At 37.9% G+C, this 21,996-nt stretch overlaps 1 protein-coding gene across 2 annotated transcripts in view; it reads left to right on the top strand.

Moving 5' to 3' along the window:
• The window catches only part of CUNH9orf85 (chromosome unknown C9orf85 homolog), a 74,081-nt gene extending 59,394 nt beyond the window's left edge, over positions 1–14,687 (top strand). For both annotated transcript variants that reach the window (XM_035029059.1, XM_035029061.1), the window contains 2 exons: positions 13,854–13,967; positions 14,483–14,687. In XM_035029059.1, the coding sequence (XP_034884950.1) occupies positions 13,854–13,967; positions 14,483–14,627 (259 nt within the window). In that variant the 3' untranslated portion in view covers positions 14,628–14,687. The remainder of the gene's footprint in view (positions 1–13,853; positions 13,968–14,482) is intronic.
• Positions 14,688–21,996: the final 7,309 nt, after the last annotated feature.

The following is a 21,996-nucleotide window of genomic DNA, read 5'->3' as shown; positions in this document are numbered from 1 at the left end:
ATTTATTTATTTGACAGAGAGAGACACAGCGAGAGAGGGAACACAAGCATGGGGAGTGGGAGGGGGAGAAGCAGGCTTCCTGCAGAGCAGGGAGCCCGATGTGGGGCTTGATCCCAGGACCCTGTGATCATGACCTGAGACCAAGGCAGACGCTTAACCAACTGAGCCACCCAGGTGCCCCTTAATCATGATTTTTGTTGGGGAGGAAGAATTTCCTCTGCCCTTCAAAGTTCTGCTAGCTGAACTAAGAATCAAATGGACATGAGACAGATTAATAGGAGAAAGTCAAATTTAATAGCATACACAGGGAATCTACAGAGACATGGCTATTCCAAAGATAGGTAACATGATTTATGTGAGCTAAGGAGAGGGGTAGGGGTCTGAGGATGCAAAGGGGAGAAAGACCATTATCAGGAAGGTGAGAGGAGATGTTTGGAAAACAAAGGTTGCCGTTTTATGTAGGTAAATATCTAGGTAAAGTGGCATCTCTATTAATAGCTGTCTTCCTGGTTAAAAAAAAAAAAAATAGCTGTCTTCCTGGTGTAAGCATGCAATTGTGTGGGAAGTAAAGGGCTTTTTCTGAATCTGCTGGGTTTTGATTGCTTTTAACTCAACATAATGTTCATGCCAAAGTCCCATCTTGGGGCACCCTGTCCTTGTCCCCTATACTTTCTTTCTTTCTTTTTTTTTTTTGCTGTCTCCTATGCTTTTTATTTTTTATTTATTTATTTTTTAATTTTTTTATTGTTATGTTAATCCCCATACATTACATAATTAGTTTTAGATATAGTGTTCCATGATTCATTGTTTGTGCATAACACCCAGTGCTCCATGCAGAATGAGCCCTCCTCAATACCCATCACCAGGCTAACCCATCCTCCCACCCCCCTCCCCTCTAGAACCCTCAGTTTGTTTTTCAGAGTCCATCGTCTCTCATGGTTGGTCTACCCCTCCGATTTCCCCCCCTTCGTTCTTCCCCTCCTGCTACAGTCGTCTTCTTCTTTTTATTTTTTTCTTTCTTAACATATATTGCATTATTTGTTTCAGAGGTACAGATCTGAGATTCAACAGTCTTGCATAATTCACAGCGCTTACCAGAGCACATACCCTCCCCAGTGTCCATCACCCAGCCACCCCATTCCTCCCCCCCACCCCCCACTCTAGCAACCCTCAGTTTATTTCCTGAGATGAAGAATTCCTAATATCAGTGAGGTCATATGATGCATGTCTTTCTCTGTTTGACTTATTTCGCTCAGCATAATACCCTCCAGTTCCATCCACGTCATTGCAAATGACAAGATCTCATTCCTTTTGATGGCTGCGTAATATTCCATTGTATATATATACCACGTCTTCTTCTTTTTTTTTTTTTTAAGATTTTATTTATTTATTTGACAGAGAGAGACACAGCAAGACAGGGAACACAAGCAGGGGGAATGGAAGAGGGAGAAGCAGGCTTCCCGCGGAGCAGGGAGCCAGATGCGGGGCTCGATCCCAGGACCCTGAGACCATGACCTGAGCCGAAGGCAGACGCCCAACGACTGAGCCACCCAGGCGCCCCAATATACCACATCTTCTTTATCCATTCATCTGTCGATGGACATCTTGGCTCTTTCCACAGTTTGGCTATTGTGGACATTGCTGCTATAAACATCAGGGTGCACGTACCCTTTCGGATCCCTACTTTTGTATCTTTGGGGTAAATACCCAGTAGTGCAATTGCTGGATCATATGGTAGCTCTATTTTCAACTTTTGGAGGAACTTCCATACTGTTTTCCAGAGTGGCTGCACCAGCTTGCATTCCCACCAACAGTGTAGGAGGGTTCCCCTTTCTCCGCATCCCTGCCAACATCTGTCATTTCCTGACTTGTTAATTTTAGCCATTCTGACTGGTGTGAGGTGGTATCTCATTGAGGTTTTGATTTGGATTTCCCTGATGCCGAGCGATGTGGAGCACTTTTTCATGTGTCTGTTGGCCATTTGGATGTCTTCTTTGGAAAAATGTCTGTTCATGTCTTCTGCCCATTTCTTGATTGGATTCTTTGTTCTTTGGGTGTTGAGTTTGATGAGTTCTTTATAGATTTTGGATACTAGCCCTTTATCTGATATGTCATTTGCAAATATCTTCTCCCATTCTGTCGGTTGTCTTTTGGTTTTGTTGACTGTTTCCTTTGCTTTGCAAAAGCTTTTTATCTTGATGAAGTCCCAGTAGTTCATTTTTGCCCTTGCTTCCCTTGCCTTTGGCGATGTTTCTAGGAAGAAGTTGCTGCGGCTGAGGTCGAAGAGGTTGCTGCCTGTGTTCTCCTTTAGGATTTTGATGGACTCCTGTCTCACATTGAGGTCTTTCAACCATTTGGAGTCTATTTTTGTGTGTGGTGTAAGGAAATGGTCCAGTTTCATTCTTCTGCATGTGGCTATCCAATTTTCCCAACACCATTTGTTGAAGAGACTGTCTTTGTTCCATTGGACATTCTTTCCTGCTTTGTCAAAGATGAGTTGACCATAGAGTTGAGGGTCCATCTCTGGGCTCTCTATTCTATTCCATTGATCTATGTGTCTGTTTTTGTGCCACTACCATACTGTCTTGATGATGACAGCTTTGTAATAGAGCTGGACGTCCGGAATTGTGATGCCGACAGCTTTGCTTTTCTTTTTCAACATTCCTCTGGCTATGTGGGGTCTTTTCTGGTTCCATACAAATTTTAGGATTATTTGTTCCATTTCTTTGAAAAAAGTGGATGGTATTTTGATGGGGATTGCATTGAATGTGTAGATTGCTCTAGGTAGCATGGACATCTTCACAATATTTGTTCTTCCAGTCCATGAGCATGGAACGTTTTTCCATTTCTTTGTGTCTTCCTCAATTTCTTTCATGAGTATTCTATAGTTTTCTGAGTACAGATCCTTTGTCTCTTTGGTTAGATTTCTTCCGAGGTATCTTACGGTTTTGGGTGCAATTGTAAATGGGATCGATTCCTTCATTTCTCTTTCTTCTGTCTTGTTGTTGGTGTATAGGAATGCCACTGATTTCTGTGCATTGATTTTATATCCTGCCACTCGACTGAATTCCTGTATGAGTTCTAGCAGTTTTGGGGTGGAGTCTTTGGGGTTTTCCAGATAAAATATCATATCATCTGCAAAGAGTGAGAGTTTGACTTCTTCTTTGCTAATTTGGATGCCTTTTATTTCTTTTTGTTGTCTGGTTGCTGTGGCTAGGACTTCCAATACTATGTTGAATAGCAGTGGTGATAGTGGACATGCCTGCCGCGTTCCTGACCTTAGGGGGAAAGCTCTCAGTTTTTCTCCATTGAGAATGATATTCGCTGTAGGTTTTTCATAGATGGCTTTTATGATATTGAGGTATGTACCCTCTATGCCTATACTCTGAAGAGTTTTGATCAAGAAAGGATGCTGTACTTTGTCAAATGCTTTGTCTGCATCTATTGAGAGGATCATATGATTCTTGTTCTTTCTTTTGTTAATGTATTGCATCACGTTGATTGATTTGCGGATGTTGAACCAACCTTGCAGCCCAGGGATAAATCCCACTTGGTCGTTGTGAATAATCCTTTTAATGTACTGTTGGATCCTTCCCCTATACTTTCAAAGTGGAATAATTTTTTATTTTGGTGAAGATCAGGATTTATCAGGAATTTTTGTTCTTGATTGTGTTGTTGTAGCTAAGAAATCTTTGCCTGGCCTAGGGTGTTTTCTTTTAGATGTTGTATAATTCTTGGTTTTATATTTGGACTTATGATCCATTTCCTATTAATTTTTTGGATATCCAGTTGTTCAGCATCATTTGTTGAAAGGACTTTTTTTTCTTTATTGAATTCCCTTTGTACTGTGCTGAAAATCAATTGATTATATACGTATGTATCTATTTCTGGAATCTGTTCTATTCCATTGATCTGTGTGTCACTCCTTTCACCAATACCACACTAACTTGACTACTGTAGCTTTATGGTAAGTCTTAAAATCCAATCATGAGTCTTCCAACCTGGTTTTCTTCTTCAAAATTGTTTTGACTGTTATAGCTTTTTTTGCTTTTTCTTATAACTTTTAGAATCAGTTTGTCAATTTCTACAGAAAGACATTGGTCATTGCTAGAACATAGATATAGTTTGTTTTTGTTTACTGGCCATATATTCTGTGACTTTAATAAACTCACTTTTTATTTATTTATTTGTTTTTTAATTTTAGTTTTAAGTAATCTCTACACCCAATGTAGGGGCTTGAACTCACAACCCTTGAGATTGCGAGTCACATGCTCTACCAACTGAGCCAGCCAGGTGCCCCTCACTTTTTATTTCTAATACTGTTTTTGTAAATCCGTTGGGATTTTCTACATAGACAATGATTTTTTAAAAAAATAAAGACAGTTGTATTTCTTGCTTTCCAATCTTTATGCTATTGTATTTCTTTTTTGCCTTTATTGCACTCCCTAGGACCCCTAGTATGTTTTTGAAAAGGTACAATGAAGGCCCATATTGTTGCCCTGTTCCTGATCTTAAGGGGAATGTATTCATTCTTTCATCAGTAAGTATGATAATTAGCTACAGTTTCTTTGTAGGTGCTTTTTTTTTTTTTTTTTTAAGATTTTTTATTTATTCATTTGAGAGAGACAGAGAGAGCGAGTAAGGGCACAAGCAGGGAAGAGTCAGAGGGAGAGGGAGAAGCAGACTCCCCGCTGAGCAGGGAGCCTGATGTGGGACTTGATCCCAGGACCCCGGGATCGTGACCTGAGCCAAAGGCAGATGCTCAGCCAACAGAGCCCCCAAGTGCCCCTTTGTAGGTGCTTTTTATCAGGTTGAGGAAGTTTCTTTATAGTTTGCCTAGAGTTTTTATCATGAATGGATGTTAAATTTTGTTAAATGCTTTTTCTGCATCTAATGAAATCAATATATGGTTTTTCTTCTTTGAAACATCAATTTGGTGAATTATATTCATGGATTTTAATTTTGAATCAGCCTTGGATGCCCTTGGATAAAGCCTACTTGGTCATGATGTATATCCTTTTTATATATTGCTAAATTTCTTTATTATTATTATTTTTTTATTTTTTATTTTTTTTAAAGATTTTATTTATTTATTTGACAGAGACAGAGACAGCGAGAGCAGGAACACAAGCAGGGGGCGTGGGAGAGGGAGAAGCAGGCTTCCTGCTGAGCCAGGAGCCCGATGTGGGACTCGATCCCAGGACCCTGGGATCATGACCTGAGCCGAAGGCAGTCGCTTAACCAACTGAGCCACTCAGGTGCCCCTATTTTTTTTTGTTTAAAGATTTTATTTATTTATTTGACAGAGACACAGCGAGAGAGGGAACACAAGCAGGGGAAGTGGGAGAGGGAGAAGCAGACTTCCCTCAGAGTAGGGAGCCCGATGGGATCATGACCTGAGCCGAAGGCAGACACTTAATGACTGAGCCACCCAGGCGCCCCTATATTGCTAAATTTCATTTGCTAACATTTTGTCATAGATTTTTACATCTATGTTCATTTGAAATACCAGTTTGTGATTTTGTCTTTGTTTTGTCATGATATTAGGGTCTCATCAAATCAGTTGGGAACTGTTCTTTCCTATTTTGTTTTCTGTTTCCTGGAAGGGTTTGTGTAAAATTAGTGCTATTCCTTTTTTTTTTTTTTAATTAGTACTATTTCTTATTTGGTAGAATTCACTAGTGAAGCCATTTTGGGGCTAGAGTTTTCAACTATGATTAATTTTTTCTTTAATGGGTAGAGGAGTTTTTAGATTATCTATTTCTTCTTCTTTTTTTTTAAGATTTTATTTATTTATTTGACAGAGAGAGACAGCGAGAGAGGGAATACAAGCAGGGGGGGTGGGAGAGGGAGAAGCAGGCCTCCCGCGGAGCAGGGAGCCCGATGTGGGGCTCCATCCCAGGACCCTGGTATCATGACCTGAGCTGAAGGCAGACACTTAACAACTGAGCCACCCAGGCGCCCCTATCTATTTCTTCTTCTTCTTTTTTTTTTATTATGTTAACCACCATCTATTTCTTCTTAAGCAAGTTTTGATAGTATGCCTTTTCAGAAATGTGTCTATTTTTTTTAATTTTTTTTTTTTTGTGAAAGAATACTTTTTTTTTTTTTAAAGATTTTATTTATTCATTTGAGACACAGAGATACGGAAAGAGAGAGCACATGAGTAGGGGGCAGACAGAGGGAGAGGGAGAAACAGGCTCCCTGCTGAGCAGAAAGTCCGATGCGGGGCTTGATCCCAGGACCCTGGAATCATGACCCGAGCCGAAGGCAGATGCCCAAACATCTGAGCCACCCACGCGCCCCTAAAAATTTTTTTTTAAATTTTTTTTAAGACTTTATTTATTTGCGAGAGAGACAATGAGAGACAGAGAGCATGAGAGGGAAGAGGGTCAGAGGGAGAAGCAGACTCCCTGCTGAGCAGGGAGTAGAACACAGGGCTTGATCCCAGGACTCAGAGATCATGACCTGAGCTGAAGGCAGATGCTTAACCGACTGAGCCACCCAGGTGGCCCAGAAATGTGTCTATCTCAACAAAGTTGTTGAATTTATGGGCATAGAGTTATTAGTAAAATTCCTTTATTACTCTTTTAATATCTGTTAGATTTGTCTAGTGCTGTCCCTTCTTTCATTCTTGATATTGGTAATTTGTTTCCTTTCTTTATCTTCATCAATCTGGCTTTGTGTTTATGAATTATATTAATTTTTTAAAAGAGTCTCCTTTTGGTTTTATTGATTTTTCTTTTTTCAATTTTATTTATTTATTTATTTGTTTAAGTAAACTCTACCCCCATTGTGGGGTTCAAACTCATGACCCCAAGATCAAGAGTCGCATGCTCTACCAACTAAGCCAGCCAGGCACCCCTCAATTTCATTGATTTTGGTTTGTATTGATACTGCTCCCTTCCTTTTTTTTTTTTTTTTTAAAGATTTTATTTATTTATTTGAGAGAGAGAGAATGAGAGAGAGCACATGAGAGGGGGGAGGGTCAGAGGGAGAAGCAGACTCCCTGCCGAGCAGGGAGCCCGATGCGGGACTCGATCCAGGGACACCAGGATCATGACCTGAGCCGAAGGCAGTCGCTTAACCAACTGAGCCACCCAGGCACCCGTTGCTCCCTTCCTTTTGTTTGCTTTGTGTTTAATTTACTCCCTTTTCCCTTCTGCTTTCTTAAAGTAGAAGTTTAGATAGTTCTTCTTGTTTAATATAAATATTTAATTATATAAATTTCCCAGGAACATTTTTAGCTCCTTTCTATGAATTTTGATGATGTGTTTTCATTGCTGTTCAGTCAAAATATTTTTTTAAGTCTTTTCTTTCTTTTTAATTTTTTTTAAAAGATTCATTTATTTCAGAGAGAGAGTACGTGCATGTGTGCGTGCACACACACACACACATTGTGGGGGGCCAGTGGTGGAGGGGCAGAGAGAGAGGGAGACAAGCAGATTCCCTGCTGAGCAGTGAGCTCAATGTGGGGCTTGATCCCAGGACCCCGGGATCATGACCTCAGCCAAAATCGAGAGTTGGAGTCTCAACAGACTGAACCAGACAGGTGTCCCCAGTTAAAAATATTTCTAATTTCCCTTGTGATTTACTCTTTGACCTGTAGGTTATTTAGGATTGTTTTGTTTATTTTCTAGGTATTAGGGCATTTTCCAGATATTTTCTGTTTTACTGATTTCTAATTAATTTCATTGTGGTAAAATAACAAATTTCAGGTTTAAAATTTTTTTTTTTAAATTTGTTGAGATTGGTTTTATGGCTCAGAATATGGCCTATCTTGGAGAATGCTCCATGTGTATTTGAAGAGAATATATTGCTCTTATTGGGTGGAGTGTTCTATAAATTTGATAGCCTTGTATCAACCAGGTGTTCTGCTTTACCAACTTTTTTGAAGACTTGTTCCATCAGTTATGGAGAGAGAAGTGTTGAAGTCCCTAACTCTACTTGTGGATTTTTCTCTTTCTCTTTTTTTAAAATTTTATTTATTTATTTTTAAAGATTTTATTTATTTATTTGACAGAGAGAGTTAGCGAGAGCAGGAACTCAAGCAGGGGGAGTGGGAGAGGGAGAAGCAGACTTCCTGTGGAGCAGGGAGCCCGATGCGGGGCTCGATCCCAGGACCCCGGGATCATGAACTGAGCCGAAAGCAGACGCTTAACGACTGAGCTACCCAGGCGCCCCTCTCTTTCTCTTTTTATCAATAGTTTTGCCTCATTTATTTTAACAGCCTGTTGTTAGGTGCATAAACATTTAGGATTACTGTATGTTTCTGGAAGATTGATCCCTTTATTGTCATATAATAACTATTTTTATACCTGGAAATTTTCTTTGAAGTATATTTTGATAATAATATAGTGACTCCATCTTTCTGTTGATTAGTGTTTGCATGTTTTTTTTTTTTCCTTGTCTTACCTTTTTTTTTTTTCTTTTCCTTGTCCTACTTTTAACTACCTATATGTAACATTTAAATTGGATTTCTGGTATCTTGTGTCTTTTGTTCCAGGTTTTTCTTATTTCTAACACTTCTGTTTGACTTTTTATTATTTATTTATTTATTTTTTTAAAGATCTTATTTATTTATTTCACAGAGAGAGATAGCAAGGGCAGGAACACAAGCAGGGGGAGTGGGAGAGGGAGAAGCGGGCTTCCCACCGAGCAGGGAGCCCGATGTGGGGCTCGGTCCCATGACGCTGGGATCATGACCTGAGCTGAAGGCAGACGCTTAATGACTGAGCCACCCAGGCGCCCCCCGTTTGACTTTTTAAAAAAACCTTTATGAAGATTTAATTCACACAGTATACAGTTCATGCATTTGACGTGTATAATTCAGTGGTTTTTAGTATATCATAGAGTTGTGTGACTGTCACAACAATCAATTTGACATTTTCGTCATCTCAGAAAGAAACCCCATGCCCAGTAGTAGTCAATCTCCATTTCCCCCTGAACAACCCCGCCCTTGCTTTCTGTCTTTATCGATTTGCCTATTTTGGACATTTCACACAAACAGAATCATGTAACATGCAGTGTTTTGTGACTGGCTTCTTTCACTTAGCATAATTTTTTCAAGTATATTGTAACACTTATCAGTATTTAGTTCTTTTTTATTACTAAATACTACATTGGAGAGCTGTATATTTTATTTATCCATTCATTACTTGATGGACATTTGGATTGTTCTACTCTTCTGGCTATTAACAAATAATGCTGCTGTCAACATTCATGGACAAGTTTTTGTATGCATATATGTTTTCAGTTCTCGTGTATGTGTGTATGTGTGTGTATGTAGATAAAGAGAGAATTGGGGTTCCTGGGTTATATGATAACTCTTTATCTAACCTTTTGAGGAACGCCAAATTATTTTCAAAAGTGACCATACTTTTTTACTTGCCACCAGCAATATGAAGGTTCCAGCTTCTCCACATTCTTTTTTTTCTTTTTAAATATTTTATTTATTTGACAGAGAGAGACACAGCAAGAGAGGGAACCACAAGCAGGGAGAGTGGGAGAGGGAGAAGCAGGCTTCCCGCCAAGGAGGGAGCCCAACGCGGGGCTCAATCCGAGGACCCTGGGATCATGACCTGAGCTGAAGGCAGACACTCAACCGACTGAGCCATCCACGTGCTCCCTTCTCCACATTCTTACTGACACTTGTTATTATCCTTCTTTATGATAATATTCATTCTAGTGCTGTGAGGTGGATGTCATTGCAGTTTTGATTTGCATTTCCCTGATGTCTAGTGATGTTGAGCATCTTTTCATGTGTTTATTGGCCATTTATATATCTTTTTTTTGTAAAATGTCTATTCAAATCCTTTGCTTATTTTGGAGTTTTTTGTGTTTTTATTATTGAGTTATAAGAGTTCTTTATGTAGGGTCGCCTGGGTGGCTCAGTTGGTTAAGCATCTGCCTTCGGCTCAGGTCATGATCTCAGGGTTCTGGGATCGAGCCCCAAGTTCAGCTCCCTGCTCAGCGGGAGCCTGCTTCTCCCCTCCTCCTGGCTTGTGCTCTCTCTCGCTATCTCTGTCACTGTCTCTCTCTCAAATAAACAAATAAAATCTTAAAAAAAAAAAAGTTCTTTATGTATTCTAGATACAAATCTATTACTATATTTGCAAATACTTTCTGCCACTCAGCGAGGTTTTCTTTTTTTTTTCTATATTAATAATGTCCTTTGATGTACAAAAGTTTTAAATTTTTTAAAATTCAGGTATAATTGACCTATAACATTATATTAGTTATAGTAATGATTCGATATTTGCATACATTGCAAAATGATCACCACAATAAGTCTAGTTAACATCTGTCACCATACATGGTTACAAAATTTGTTTTTTCTTGTGATGAGAACATTTAAGATTTGCTCTCTTAGCAACTTTCAAATATGCAATACAGTTAATATTAACTGGGGTTGTCATGCTGTACATTACTTCCCCATGACTTTATTTATTTTATAACTGGAAGTTTGTACCTTTTGATTTCCTTCTTTTTTATGTCTGAATAATATTCCATTGTATATTTTACCACATTTTCTTCATTCATTCATCCATCAGTAGAATCATACGTTATTTCCATTTCTTTTTTTTCTTTTTTTTAAGTAATCTCTATGCTCAGTGTGGGGCTCAAACTCATGACCCCAAGATTAAGAGTTGCATGCTCTACTGACAGCCAACCAGACGCCCATAAGTTGTTTCCATTTCCTGGCTATTGCAAATAATGCTGCAGTTAACCTGGGGGTGCATGTATCTTTCCAAGTTGTGTTTTTATTTTCTGAAGATAAATACCCAGAAGTGGAGTTAGTAGATCATACGGTATTTCTAGTTTGGGTTTTTTGAGGAACGTCCATATTGTTTTATATAGTGGCTGCACTAATTTACATTCCCGCCAGCAGTGCACAAGGGTTCCCTTTTCTCCACATCCTCACTAACACTTATTTCTTGTGTTTTTGATAACAGTCATTCTAACATGTATGGGGGATATCTCATTGTGGTTTTGATTTGCATTTCCCTGGTAATTAATGATGTTGTGCATTTTTTTCATATATCTATTGGCCATCTTTTTTGGAAAAGTCTCTATTGAGATTCTTTTCCCATTTATAATCAGATTGTGTTTTTGCTATTGAGTTGTGTGAGTTCATTATGTTTTGGATATTAACCCCTTCTCAGATAGTATATATGATTTGTAAATATTTTCTCCTATTTAGTAGGTTAGGTTACCTTTTCATTTTGATAGTTTTATTTGCTGTGCAGAAGCTTTTTAGTTTGATATAGTGCCACTTATTCATTTTTTATTTTTATGCTTTACTTTTAGTCTTAAATCCAAAAAATAATTGCTCAGACCTCTATTAAGGAGCTTATTGCCCATGTTTTCTTCTAGGAATTTTATAATTTCTGGTCTTACATTCAAATCTTTAATCCATTTTCAGTGAATTTTTGTGTATGGTGTAAGATAGGGGTTCAGTTTCATTTTTTTGCATGTGGCTGTCCAGTTTTCCCAGCCCTATTTATTGAAGAGACTGTTCTTTCCCTATCGTTTGTTCTTGTCCCCTTTGTTGTAAATTAATTGACCATATATGTGTGCTTTTACTTCTGGGCTATCAATTCTTTTCTAATGATCTATGTGTTTGTTTCCATGTCTGTACCATACTGTTTGGATTATTATAGCTTTGTAATGTAGTTTGAAATCAAGATGTGTGACATCTCCAGCATTGTTCTTTCTCAGGATTGCTTTGACTCTTTGGAGTCTTTTTTGGTTCCATATAAAGTTGAGGATTGTTCTGTTTTTGTGAGAAATGTCAATTGGAATTTTGATAGGCATTGCATTGAATCTGTATATTACTTCGGGTAGTGTGAACATTTTAACAATATTATACAAATATGTACAGAATATTCCATCCCAAAACAACAGAATACAATTTCTTTCTTTTTTTTTTTTTTTAAAGATTTTATTTATTTGACAGAGAGAGACACAGCGAGAGAAGGAACACAAGCAGGGGGAGTGGGAGAGGGAGAAGCAGGCTTCCCGCAGAGCAGGGATCCCGATGCGGGGCTCGATCCCAGGACCCTGGGATCATGACCTGAGCTGAAGGCAGACACTTAATGACTGAGCCGCCCAGGTGCCCCGAGAATATACTTTCTTCTCAATTACACATGGCATACTCTTCAGGATAGTTCATATGTTAGGCCACAAAACAAATTTTAAAAACTTAAGAAGACTGAAATCGTATCAAGTATCTTTTTCAACCACAGTGCTATAAAAGTAGATATAAATTACAAGTACAAAAGTGAAAAATCTCACTAGTTTGTGGAATGTAAACAGCATGCTACTGAACAACCAATGGGTGAAAAAAGAAATCAAAAGAGAAATTAAAAAAAAACAAACCTTAAGACAACTGAAAATGGAAATAGAACACACCATAACTTATAAGATGCAGCAGAAGTAGGTATAAGAGGAAAGTTCATGGCAATAAATGCTTACATCAAAAGAAGAAAAATCTTTTTTTTTTTTTTAAAGATTTTTATTTATTTATTTGACAGAGAGATTGCGAGAGCAGGAACACAAGCGGGGGAGTGGGAGAGGGAGAAGCAGGCTTCTTGCTGAGCAGGGAGCCTGATGTGGGACTTGATCCCAGGACCCTGGGATCATGACCTGAGCCCTAGGCATACACTTAACGACTGAGCCACCCAGGCACCCAAGAGAAGAAAAATCTTAATCTAATTTTACATCTCGAGGAACTAGAAAAAGAACAAGTGAAGCCCAAACTTAGTAGAAGGAAGGAAATAACAAAGATCAGAGAAAAAAAAGAAAAGAAAAGAAAAGATCAATGAAACTAAGAACTGGTTCTTCAAAAAGATAAAATAAAATTGACAAATCTTGCATTAGACTCACCAAGTATAAAAGAGAGAAGACTCAAATAAATAAAATCAGAAGTAAAAGAGGAGAAGTTACAACTGATACCACAGAAATACAAAGGATCCTAAGAGACCATATGAACAAATGTATGCCAACAAATTGGAAAAATGGATAATTCCCTGGAAACATACAACCTACCAAGACTGAAACTTAAAGAAATAGAAAATCTGAACAGACTAATTGCTAGTAAGATTGAATTAATAATTAAAACCTCTCCTAAAACAAAAGTCCAGGACCAGACAGTTTCATGGGTTAATTCTGCCGACATTTAAAGAATTAATACCAATTCTTCTCAAATTATTCCAAAATAAGGAGAAGAAGGGAACACTTCCAAACTCATTTTATGAGGCCAACATCACCCTGATACCAAAACCAGACAAGGATGCCAGAAGAAAAGAAAATTGCTGGCCTGTATCCCTGATGCACATAGATGCAAAAATCCTCAACAAAATATTAGCAAGCCAAATTCAACTCTCAGTAGATGCAGAAAAAGCATTAGACAAAAAAAATTCAACATCTGTTTATGATAAAAACTCTCAACAAACAGGGTATAGCGGAAATATACTTCAACATAGCAAAGGCCATATATGACAAATCCACAGCTAACATTATACTCAGCAATGAAAAACTGGAAGCTTTTCCTCTAAGATCAGGAACAAGATGAGATGCCCATTCTTGCCACTTTGATTCAACATAGTACTGAAAGTCGTAGCCAGAGTAATTAGGCAAGAAAAAGAAATAAAAGGCATCTAAATAGAAAAGGAAGAAGTAAAACTGTCACTGTTTGCAGATGATATTTTTAAAAGCTTTGAGAAAGTAGAGAAATCTGGGGTCCCTGCCTGGCTCAGTTGGTAGAGCAGCCCTATGTTTATTTTATTTCATCAAATAAATCTTAGGCAATCAGTAAAAAATAATGCTTGATTTTTCCCCCCCACTTTTAGTGTTAAATGTTTACAAAAGTCAGTGAAGGATTCTTATCACATAATGTGTAGAGCATGTGCCTGTGAACTTGAAGTTTGTGCAAAATGTGGAAAGAAAGAAGACATTGTTATTCCGTGAGTATTTTTTTTTTTTTTAATGTTTGGGATTTATTCTTTTAGTAATTGATATGTGGATTTTCTTTTGAGGAAACATCTGGTAGCTCGGAGAGTCTAAAGGTGCAGTATATCACACTGACTTAGACTTCTTTTTTTTCTACCTAACAGGAAAAAGTCTTAATTATTCATTACATTTTTCTATCATTATAGGAAAAATAAAACTTCATATTTTTAGGAAATTAAAATATTTACCCATGCAGTTCACATCCATCAGTCATCACAGAAGAATTTACTCATTATGCAACTACTTTTCTTGAATGGACATCATGTATTAATTTCTTTGAGCCTACTTTATTGACCACAGTATTCTAATTGGTTGGATCTTGACTGAAGTTAGTCTTCAAGGATCTTTTTCTCTATACTTATTTTACGAGACTCCTATTAATCAGGAAATATAGTATAAAGTTCTTTTCAATCTACGGGTAAATAACAAAAGCCTGAGAAATAAATAGAAGTTTTTTTTTCATTTTTAGGTTTAATAAAGAATCAGAGAAGACAGGAAATCCTGAAAGTAATCTGCGTTCCAACCATAGAAGTTGCAGAAGAAATGAAGAAGAAAGTGATGATGACTTAGATTTTGATATTGACTTAGACACAAAAGACAATCAAGTGGATTAATATATTAAAAGTCAGTTTGGGGGCGCCTGGGTGGCTCAGTCGTTGGGCGTCTGCCTTCGGCTCAGGTCATGGTCCCGGGGTCCCGGGATCAAGTCCCGCATCGGGCTCCCTGCTCGGTGGGAAGCCTGCTTCTCCCTCTCCCACTCCCCCTGCTTGTGTTCCTGCTCTCGCTGTCTCTCTCTCTGTCAAATGAATAAAATCTTTAAAAAAAAAAAAAAGTCCGTTTGAAAATATGAAATTCTGAATGACTTTTGACGTTTGACAGTTTTACACAAAAATACTATGGAATCCTAATGAGAAAAATAGCAAAAACCTATAGAAAACAGGCAAAAGTCATACATGGACAATATAAATTATGCATGATACTGGATAATTATAAAACTTTCATCCAGAGTTTTCTTATAATGAATTTTTAAGTAGCATATGCTAGAATACCTGCCAAAATGAGTATTAGGGTATCATATTGCAGTTCATGGGAACTATTTAGAAAAGTATACTACCTAATATCAAACTAAACAAGATTCAGAATTATTGGTTATGTAAGAACTATCTCGTGGAAAAATCAGTGCTAGCCTCAAAAATTGGTCCTCATTAAGTACCTTTTTATAGATTGATCTCAAGTAAATGGCCCAAAGAACAAAGCCCCCTTACTTATAAGCTTGCTTGTTATAAAAAGCTCATTATTTTATTTTTGGTTTTTGTTTTTAATTTTTTTTTTTTAAGATTTTATTTATTTATTTGACAGAGACAGTGAGAGAGAGAACACAGCAGGGGGAGTGGGAGAGGGAGAAGCAGGCTCCCGGGGGAGCAGAGAGCCCTATGCGGGGCTCCATTCCAGGACCCTGGGATCATGACCTGAGCCGAAGGCAGATGCTCAACGACTGAGCCACCCAGGCGCCCCAAAAGCTTGTTATTTTATTACTGTGTTTCATTCCATTGTCTTTACTTACCACAATTCATTTCTCCTCTCTAATGTTGAGGGACATTTGAGTTATTTTAAAATTTTCCCACTACAAAGAATACTGCTGTGAGCATTGTTACATGTGTTTCTTGGTAAACATGTCTTGTTTCTTGGTGCATATTTCTATTAGATATATATCTAGTAGTGATACAGGCCATCCGGCTATATGCATATGCATCTTCAGATTACTGTATAATGCCAAGCTGTCTTTCCAGAAGAATTGTTATCTCCTTTCCCTACAGCAATATATTAAGAGTTCCAGTGCTCTGTATCCTTTCTAACACTTGATCTTTAAATTTCTGTCAGTTTGATAAGTGTGCAGTGTATGTCTTTGTCTTATTAATTTTGTAATTTATATGTATATGTATGCATATATATACATATACACACACATCTATGGATGGACACTTAGATTGCTTCCATATCTTGGCTATTGTAAGTAATGCTGCAATAAACATAGGGCTGCATATATCTTTTCGAATTAGTGTTTTTATTTTCTTTGGGTAAATACCCAGTGGTGGAATTACTGTATCATATAGTATTTCTATTTTTTAAGTTTTTGAAGAACCTCCATACTGTTTCCCACAGTGGTTGCCCCAACTGCCATTCCCATGGACAGTGACAAGGGCTCCCTTTTCTCCACATCCTCACCAGTACTTGCTGTTTTTTGTCATTTTGAGAGTAGCCATTCTGACAATTTGTGAGATGATTTCTCTTTGTGGTTTTGATTTGCATTTCCCTGATGATGAGCGATGTCCAGCATCTTTTCATGTGTCTCTTGGCCATCTGTATGTCGGCTTTGGAAAAATGTCTATTCAAACCCTCTACCCCTTTTTAATCAGATTTTTTGTTTAAAAATATAAAATCAAAACATTGAGGAAAATGGACACATAAATGGAGAAAGATAAAATAAATGGAGAGAGGTACCATGTTCATGCTGGGGAAGTCTCAATATTTTAGTTTACAGTCTTACAGAAAGTTTCCCATAAATTTGGCTTACCTTTTGCATATAAACTTATTTTCTGGACAACGTAACTTTTGTGGTTCAAGAGCCAACTAAATCATTAGTCCTAGCATAAGTTCTTTCCCATCTGAATGAATCATAACTCCACAGATTACGTTCTCAGGAGAGAAATTTAACAAAGAGCATCACCTAGTGACATATCCTAATATCTGCATTTCTGTCTTTAGTGCTAAAAAAGGTTTTGTTTTGTTTTCTTAAGCAGACATAAATTTAATTGTTATATTTCGTTTATTTTTTTTTAGGAATTATTTTGTCTAATCTAAAAATTTCTTTTCATTGGAACTCAACATGGATCTAAATCCTGCCGTGTCACTTACGAGCTGTATGTCTTGGTACAAATTAATCTTTGTGTGCCTTGGTTTCCATGAGGTTGTTAGAAGGATTAAATGCATTAATATGTGAAATGCTTAGAACCTGTAAGAACACTATACTATTACTATTTGATTATATATTAATTGGTAATGAATTAAAATTAATTAGTAATGAAGACAGCAATTTAGTTGTTTGCCTACATTCTGCAAATTATATATGTAAATATATATATATATAAATTCCATGTATGTATTTAGGAAATGCAGAAGGTATATATATGGAATTCTGTTGCTTGCAGATCCATGCTATCTGGTGCCAGTCTTTTTTTTTTTTTTTTTTAAGATTTTATTTATTTGAGGGCGCCTGGGTGGCTCAGTTGGTTGAGCGACTGCTTTCGGCTCAGGTCATGATCCTGGAGTCCCTGGATCGAGTCCCGCATCGGGCTCCCTGCTCGGCGGGGAGCCTGCTTCTCCCTCTGACCGTTCCCCCTCTCATGTGCTCTCTCTCTCTCATTCTCTCTGTCTCAAATAAATAAATAAAATCTTAAAAAAAAAAAAGATTTTATTTATTTGATAGAGACAGCGAGAGAGGGAACGCAAGCAGGGGGAGTGGGAGAGGGAGAAGCAGGCTTCCCGCCGAGCGGGGAGCCCGATGCGGGGCTCGATCCCAGGACCCTGAGATCATGACCTGAGCCGAAGGCAGACGCTTAACGACTGAGCCACCCAGGCGCCCCCCAGAGTCTGTTTTTGACCTACTGTACTATAGTACCACTCTAGCACACATCAAAAGCAGTTCCAAAGGTAAATAGAGAAAACTATATTAGATGGAGTGTCCTCCATGGCATGAACTTATTTGGTGACTACAAAGGCTTGGAATAATAATGACAACAATATGATAATAGCATTCATTCAACAAATAATCACTGAGCACCTTACGTGTGCAAGGGCGCTGTACAAGATACATGGGGTACAACAACGAACAAAACAAAGATCCTTATCCTTTCAGAGATAACTTTTTAGTGGTTGGAGACAGACCATAAGCATTGAACATAAGAAGTAAATTATATTAGAAGGTGAAAGTGCTATAGGAAAAAATAAGGAATGGTTGGGTGATTGGGAGTCTAAGGGCTTGGATAGCATAGGGATGAGGGTGTACAAATGGGTGGGAAGTGGGCTATGATTTTTTAAATGAGGTGCCCAGAGAGACATGTTGGGGAAGAATGTTCCAGGCAGAGGAACCATTGTAAGATTTTGCCACGTATGTTCAAGGAACAGCAAGGAAGGAAAGGAATGATTAAACCGGAGAGTCATAAGACATCAGAGAGGTAATGGATGGCCAGATCATGTGAAACCTGCTTTTAAGAGGTTTCTTCTTTATCTCTGGTTTTCAGCCATTTGACTGTGATATTCTTGTTTGTGAATTAAGGTTTTCTGAATTCTTCCGATCTGTTGGTCACTGTCTTTAAACAAGACTTGGAGAGTTGCTGGCCATTGTTTCTTCAACAGCTGTTTTTCTCTCTTTTCTCCTCTCCTTCTAGCACTTCACACATACCTGTAGATTTTTTTGACTGTGTCCCTTGTCTTTCTCATGCTCTGCTTTCTTTTTTTCCATTTGTTTTTTCCTTTATGTGCTTCAGTTTGTGTGTGGTTTTTGATTTTTAAAAAAATTTTAAATTTTATTTTAGTTTTTTTAGAGGCAGAGAGGAGTAGGGCTTAATCTCACAACCCTGAGATCATGACCTCAGCCAAAATCAAGAGTTGGATGCTTAACTGACTGAGCCACCCAGGCGCCCCTGTTTCACTTTTTAAAAAAATAATCTCTATCCTACTGTGGGGCTTGAATTCACGACCCCAAGATCAAGAGTCACATACTCTACTGACTGAGCCAGTCAGGTGCCCCCAGTTTGTATGTTTTCTGTTGGCCTTTCTTTGTGTTCAATAATTATGTCTTCGGGGCACCTGGGTGGCTCAGTCGTTAAGTGTCTGCCTTCGGCTCAGGTCATGATCCGGGGGTCCTGGGATCGAGCCCCGCATCGGGCTCCCTGCTCGGTGGTAAGCCTGCTTCTCCCTCTCCCACTCCCCCTGCTTGTGTTCCCTCTCTCACTGTCTCTCTCTGTCAAATAAATAAATAGTCTTTAAAAAAAAAAATTATGTCTTCTAGATAAATAGGATTAAGGTGTTGAGTGTGCTTTTAAACCCAGCTAATAAATTGCTAATTTCAGATGCTGGATTTTGCAGTTCTCAAATGTCCATTTGATTCTTTTTTTAATTGATTATAACTGTTGAAATATTCCATGTTACCTATCTTGTGCATCTTTTTCTCTTTTTTTCTTTGACATATTCATCACAGTTATTTTGAAGTCCTTTTTCACTTTTGTTTGCTTTTATTGATTATTTTATCTTAGTTATTGGACACTTTCTCCTGTTTTGCACATCTAATAATTTTTATTACATGATAGAAATTGTGGATGATACATTATACAGAGTTCCTCTAAAAAACAAATTACTGCAGATCAACTTGATCCTATCAGAACTTGGGTTTAGGCTTTGCTGGGGTGGTCTGTTGCAGTTTCACATTTATTTCTAGAGTTCCTTATTCCTGTGTTTTACTTCTCCAGTATTGTCTTTATTCCTGGGCATGTAATCCTGGGGTCTTAACATGGGTAAGGCCAGACTCCAGCACTGCGTGACCTCTGACATCTCTGGCTGGCTCTAAGCCTCTCAGCAGCTGTTCTCTGCTAGGACTCCTTGAGTTGTGCCCTGGGCTTGTGCGGCTTTGGAGAGTAAGGAATGACCAGAGAAGCAGAAAGAGAACTAAAAATGGTTATCTTGGAAGGCAAGGGGCATGTGGATTAAGTGCTGATTGTATCCTGATACTGTTCAAAACTACGCCCTCTCCATGATAAGCTCATCGAATGTTCATTATGACTCTGTGTAGTGATAACGATCGTTATCCAGGTTAACAGATGAGAAATGAAGCTAAGTAATTTGGCATAAACAGAAAAATATTAGGTCTAGGTTTTGAACCTGTACAATCATCTGATCCCAGAACCCGTTCTGCATAGTAGGGTTAGTATGCATGAGAATAGCATGTGTGTTGCTGACAGGATAACTCCACTGTTTTCCATACTATTATCCTACCAGGACTCTGTTGACAGTCCTCGGTCATGCTTTCATCTTCCGTTATTTCACACAGTTCAGAGCTTTTTTCTGAAGAACGTTGGGTCTCAGGCATCATTGGAGAGTGCTCATTGCTGATGCCCTTGAATTCAAATCACTTTTTTATACTCCCTTCCATGACTGTTGATTTCCACATTTGAGTCATAATACCTTTAATCTTTCTAAGCAGCTGATGCGGCTTTATTGTGAGGCCTACTTGCATAATGGAAAGAATATAGGTGTTTGCAAGCCGTTCTGAATATATCCAGTAGGTTATATTGGGAAGGTACGTTGCAGTGATTATCTTTTAATACAGTAATAATTATTAAGAGAAGAAAAAGAAAGTTGTTATATGTACTTGGTACGAATGTTTTTCTTTTATCACGTAAGATAAACAGCAGTGTTCTGAGTAACTGTTGTTCAGTTTTCAGGTGACTAAACTAAGCTCAGAGGTTAAGTAACTTGCCACAGTCAGAAAGATAATAAGTAATAAACCTGGGGCACCTGGGTGGCTTAGTCAGTTAAGTGTCTGCCTTTGGCTCAGGTCATGATCCCAGGGTCCTGGGATCGAGCCCCACGTCGGGCTCTCTACTCAGCGGGGAGTCTGCTTCTCCCTCTCCCACTGCCGTTCCACCTGCTTGTGCACTCTCTCTCTCTCTCTCTCTGTCAAATAAATAAATTAATAAACAATCTTAAGAAAAGGTAATAAACCTAAGATTCAAACCAAGTCTATATGGCTCCAGAGCCTATATTATTTCAATCACATTTATGCAAAATTACCCATATTCCATGTTCCTACACGTTTTTTCCCCCTTAAGTGAAGTTTGTAACAACATTAACTTGAACGCACCTCTATCCCGTCCTATCTCCCTCTTTCTGGGTCTTTTCCTTCCCTTGTAACATTAGTTGTGTACTGAATGATTGCCCTGTTCTAAAGCTACATTTTTTTTTATTATAGAAAGTTTATAGATATCCTCCATATAACTTGTGGCATAGAATTTTGTCACTCATGATGTTTTGATTTGTGTGTAATATTGAATGTTGCAAGACCATTTCCCACAGTTTTTACTGGCAACCCTTATGGAGTCATGGGAGTACGCTGGGATTACATACTCAGCTGTATACTAATGAGTCCCACAATTCCATCAGTAATTATACAGATGGAAATAATTATGCATTCTCAAATCTCTTACATAAGACTTTTTAAGGAATTAAAGTACCAGACTTTCAAGAGATATTACTACATAAAATTACACATGAAGTTGCACCTTTTATTTCTATATAATCTTAAAAATGAAAAATTTTTATAATCTTAAAAATGGTTCTTTTCAAAGGAAAAATGTGCATTATCATAAAATGTACAGTTGGTACTTGTACTAATATGGAAGATTTAAGGGACACCTGGGTGGCTCAGTCGGTTAAGTGTCTGACTCTTGGTTTTTAGCTCAGGTCATGATCTCAGGGTTGTGACATTGAGCCCTGTGTTAGGCTCTGTGCTCAGTAGGGAGCCTGCTTGAGATTCTTTCTCTTCCTCTCCCTCTACCCCTCCCCCCAACCTTGTGCGGGCACACTCTCACTCTCTCTCTCTCTAAAAAAAAAGGAAGATTTAAAATATGTATCGGATATAAAAATACAAATAGTACCTAAGTGTTCAGAAGTTGACTAAGTGATACAATATTTTATCAAAATTTGGCTTAGAATTTTCTGTAACCTCTAGAAATATTAATTTGAAGTATATAAATTAAATTTTGTATTAAATATTTAAATGTATACTATTAAATACTACTTAAAATTATATTTTTCATTTTTTTTAAATATATATATATTTTTTTTAGTTTTAAGTAATCTCTAAACCCAATGTGGGGCTTGAATTTACAACCCTGAGATCAAGAGTCACATGTTCTACCAACTAAG

This window comes from Mirounga leonina, unplaced genomic scaffold (assembly GCF_011800145.1).
Source record: "Mirounga leonina isolate KUSES-001 unplaced genomic scaffold, KU_Mleo_1.0 Mir_224, whole genome shotgun sequence".
Taxonomy (NCBI): Eukaryota; Metazoa; Chordata; class Mammalia; order Carnivora; family Phocidae; genus Mirounga; species Mirounga leonina.
Note: the sequence above shows the minus strand (reverse complement) of the source record. Positions and strands in the feature narration are given on the sequence as shown.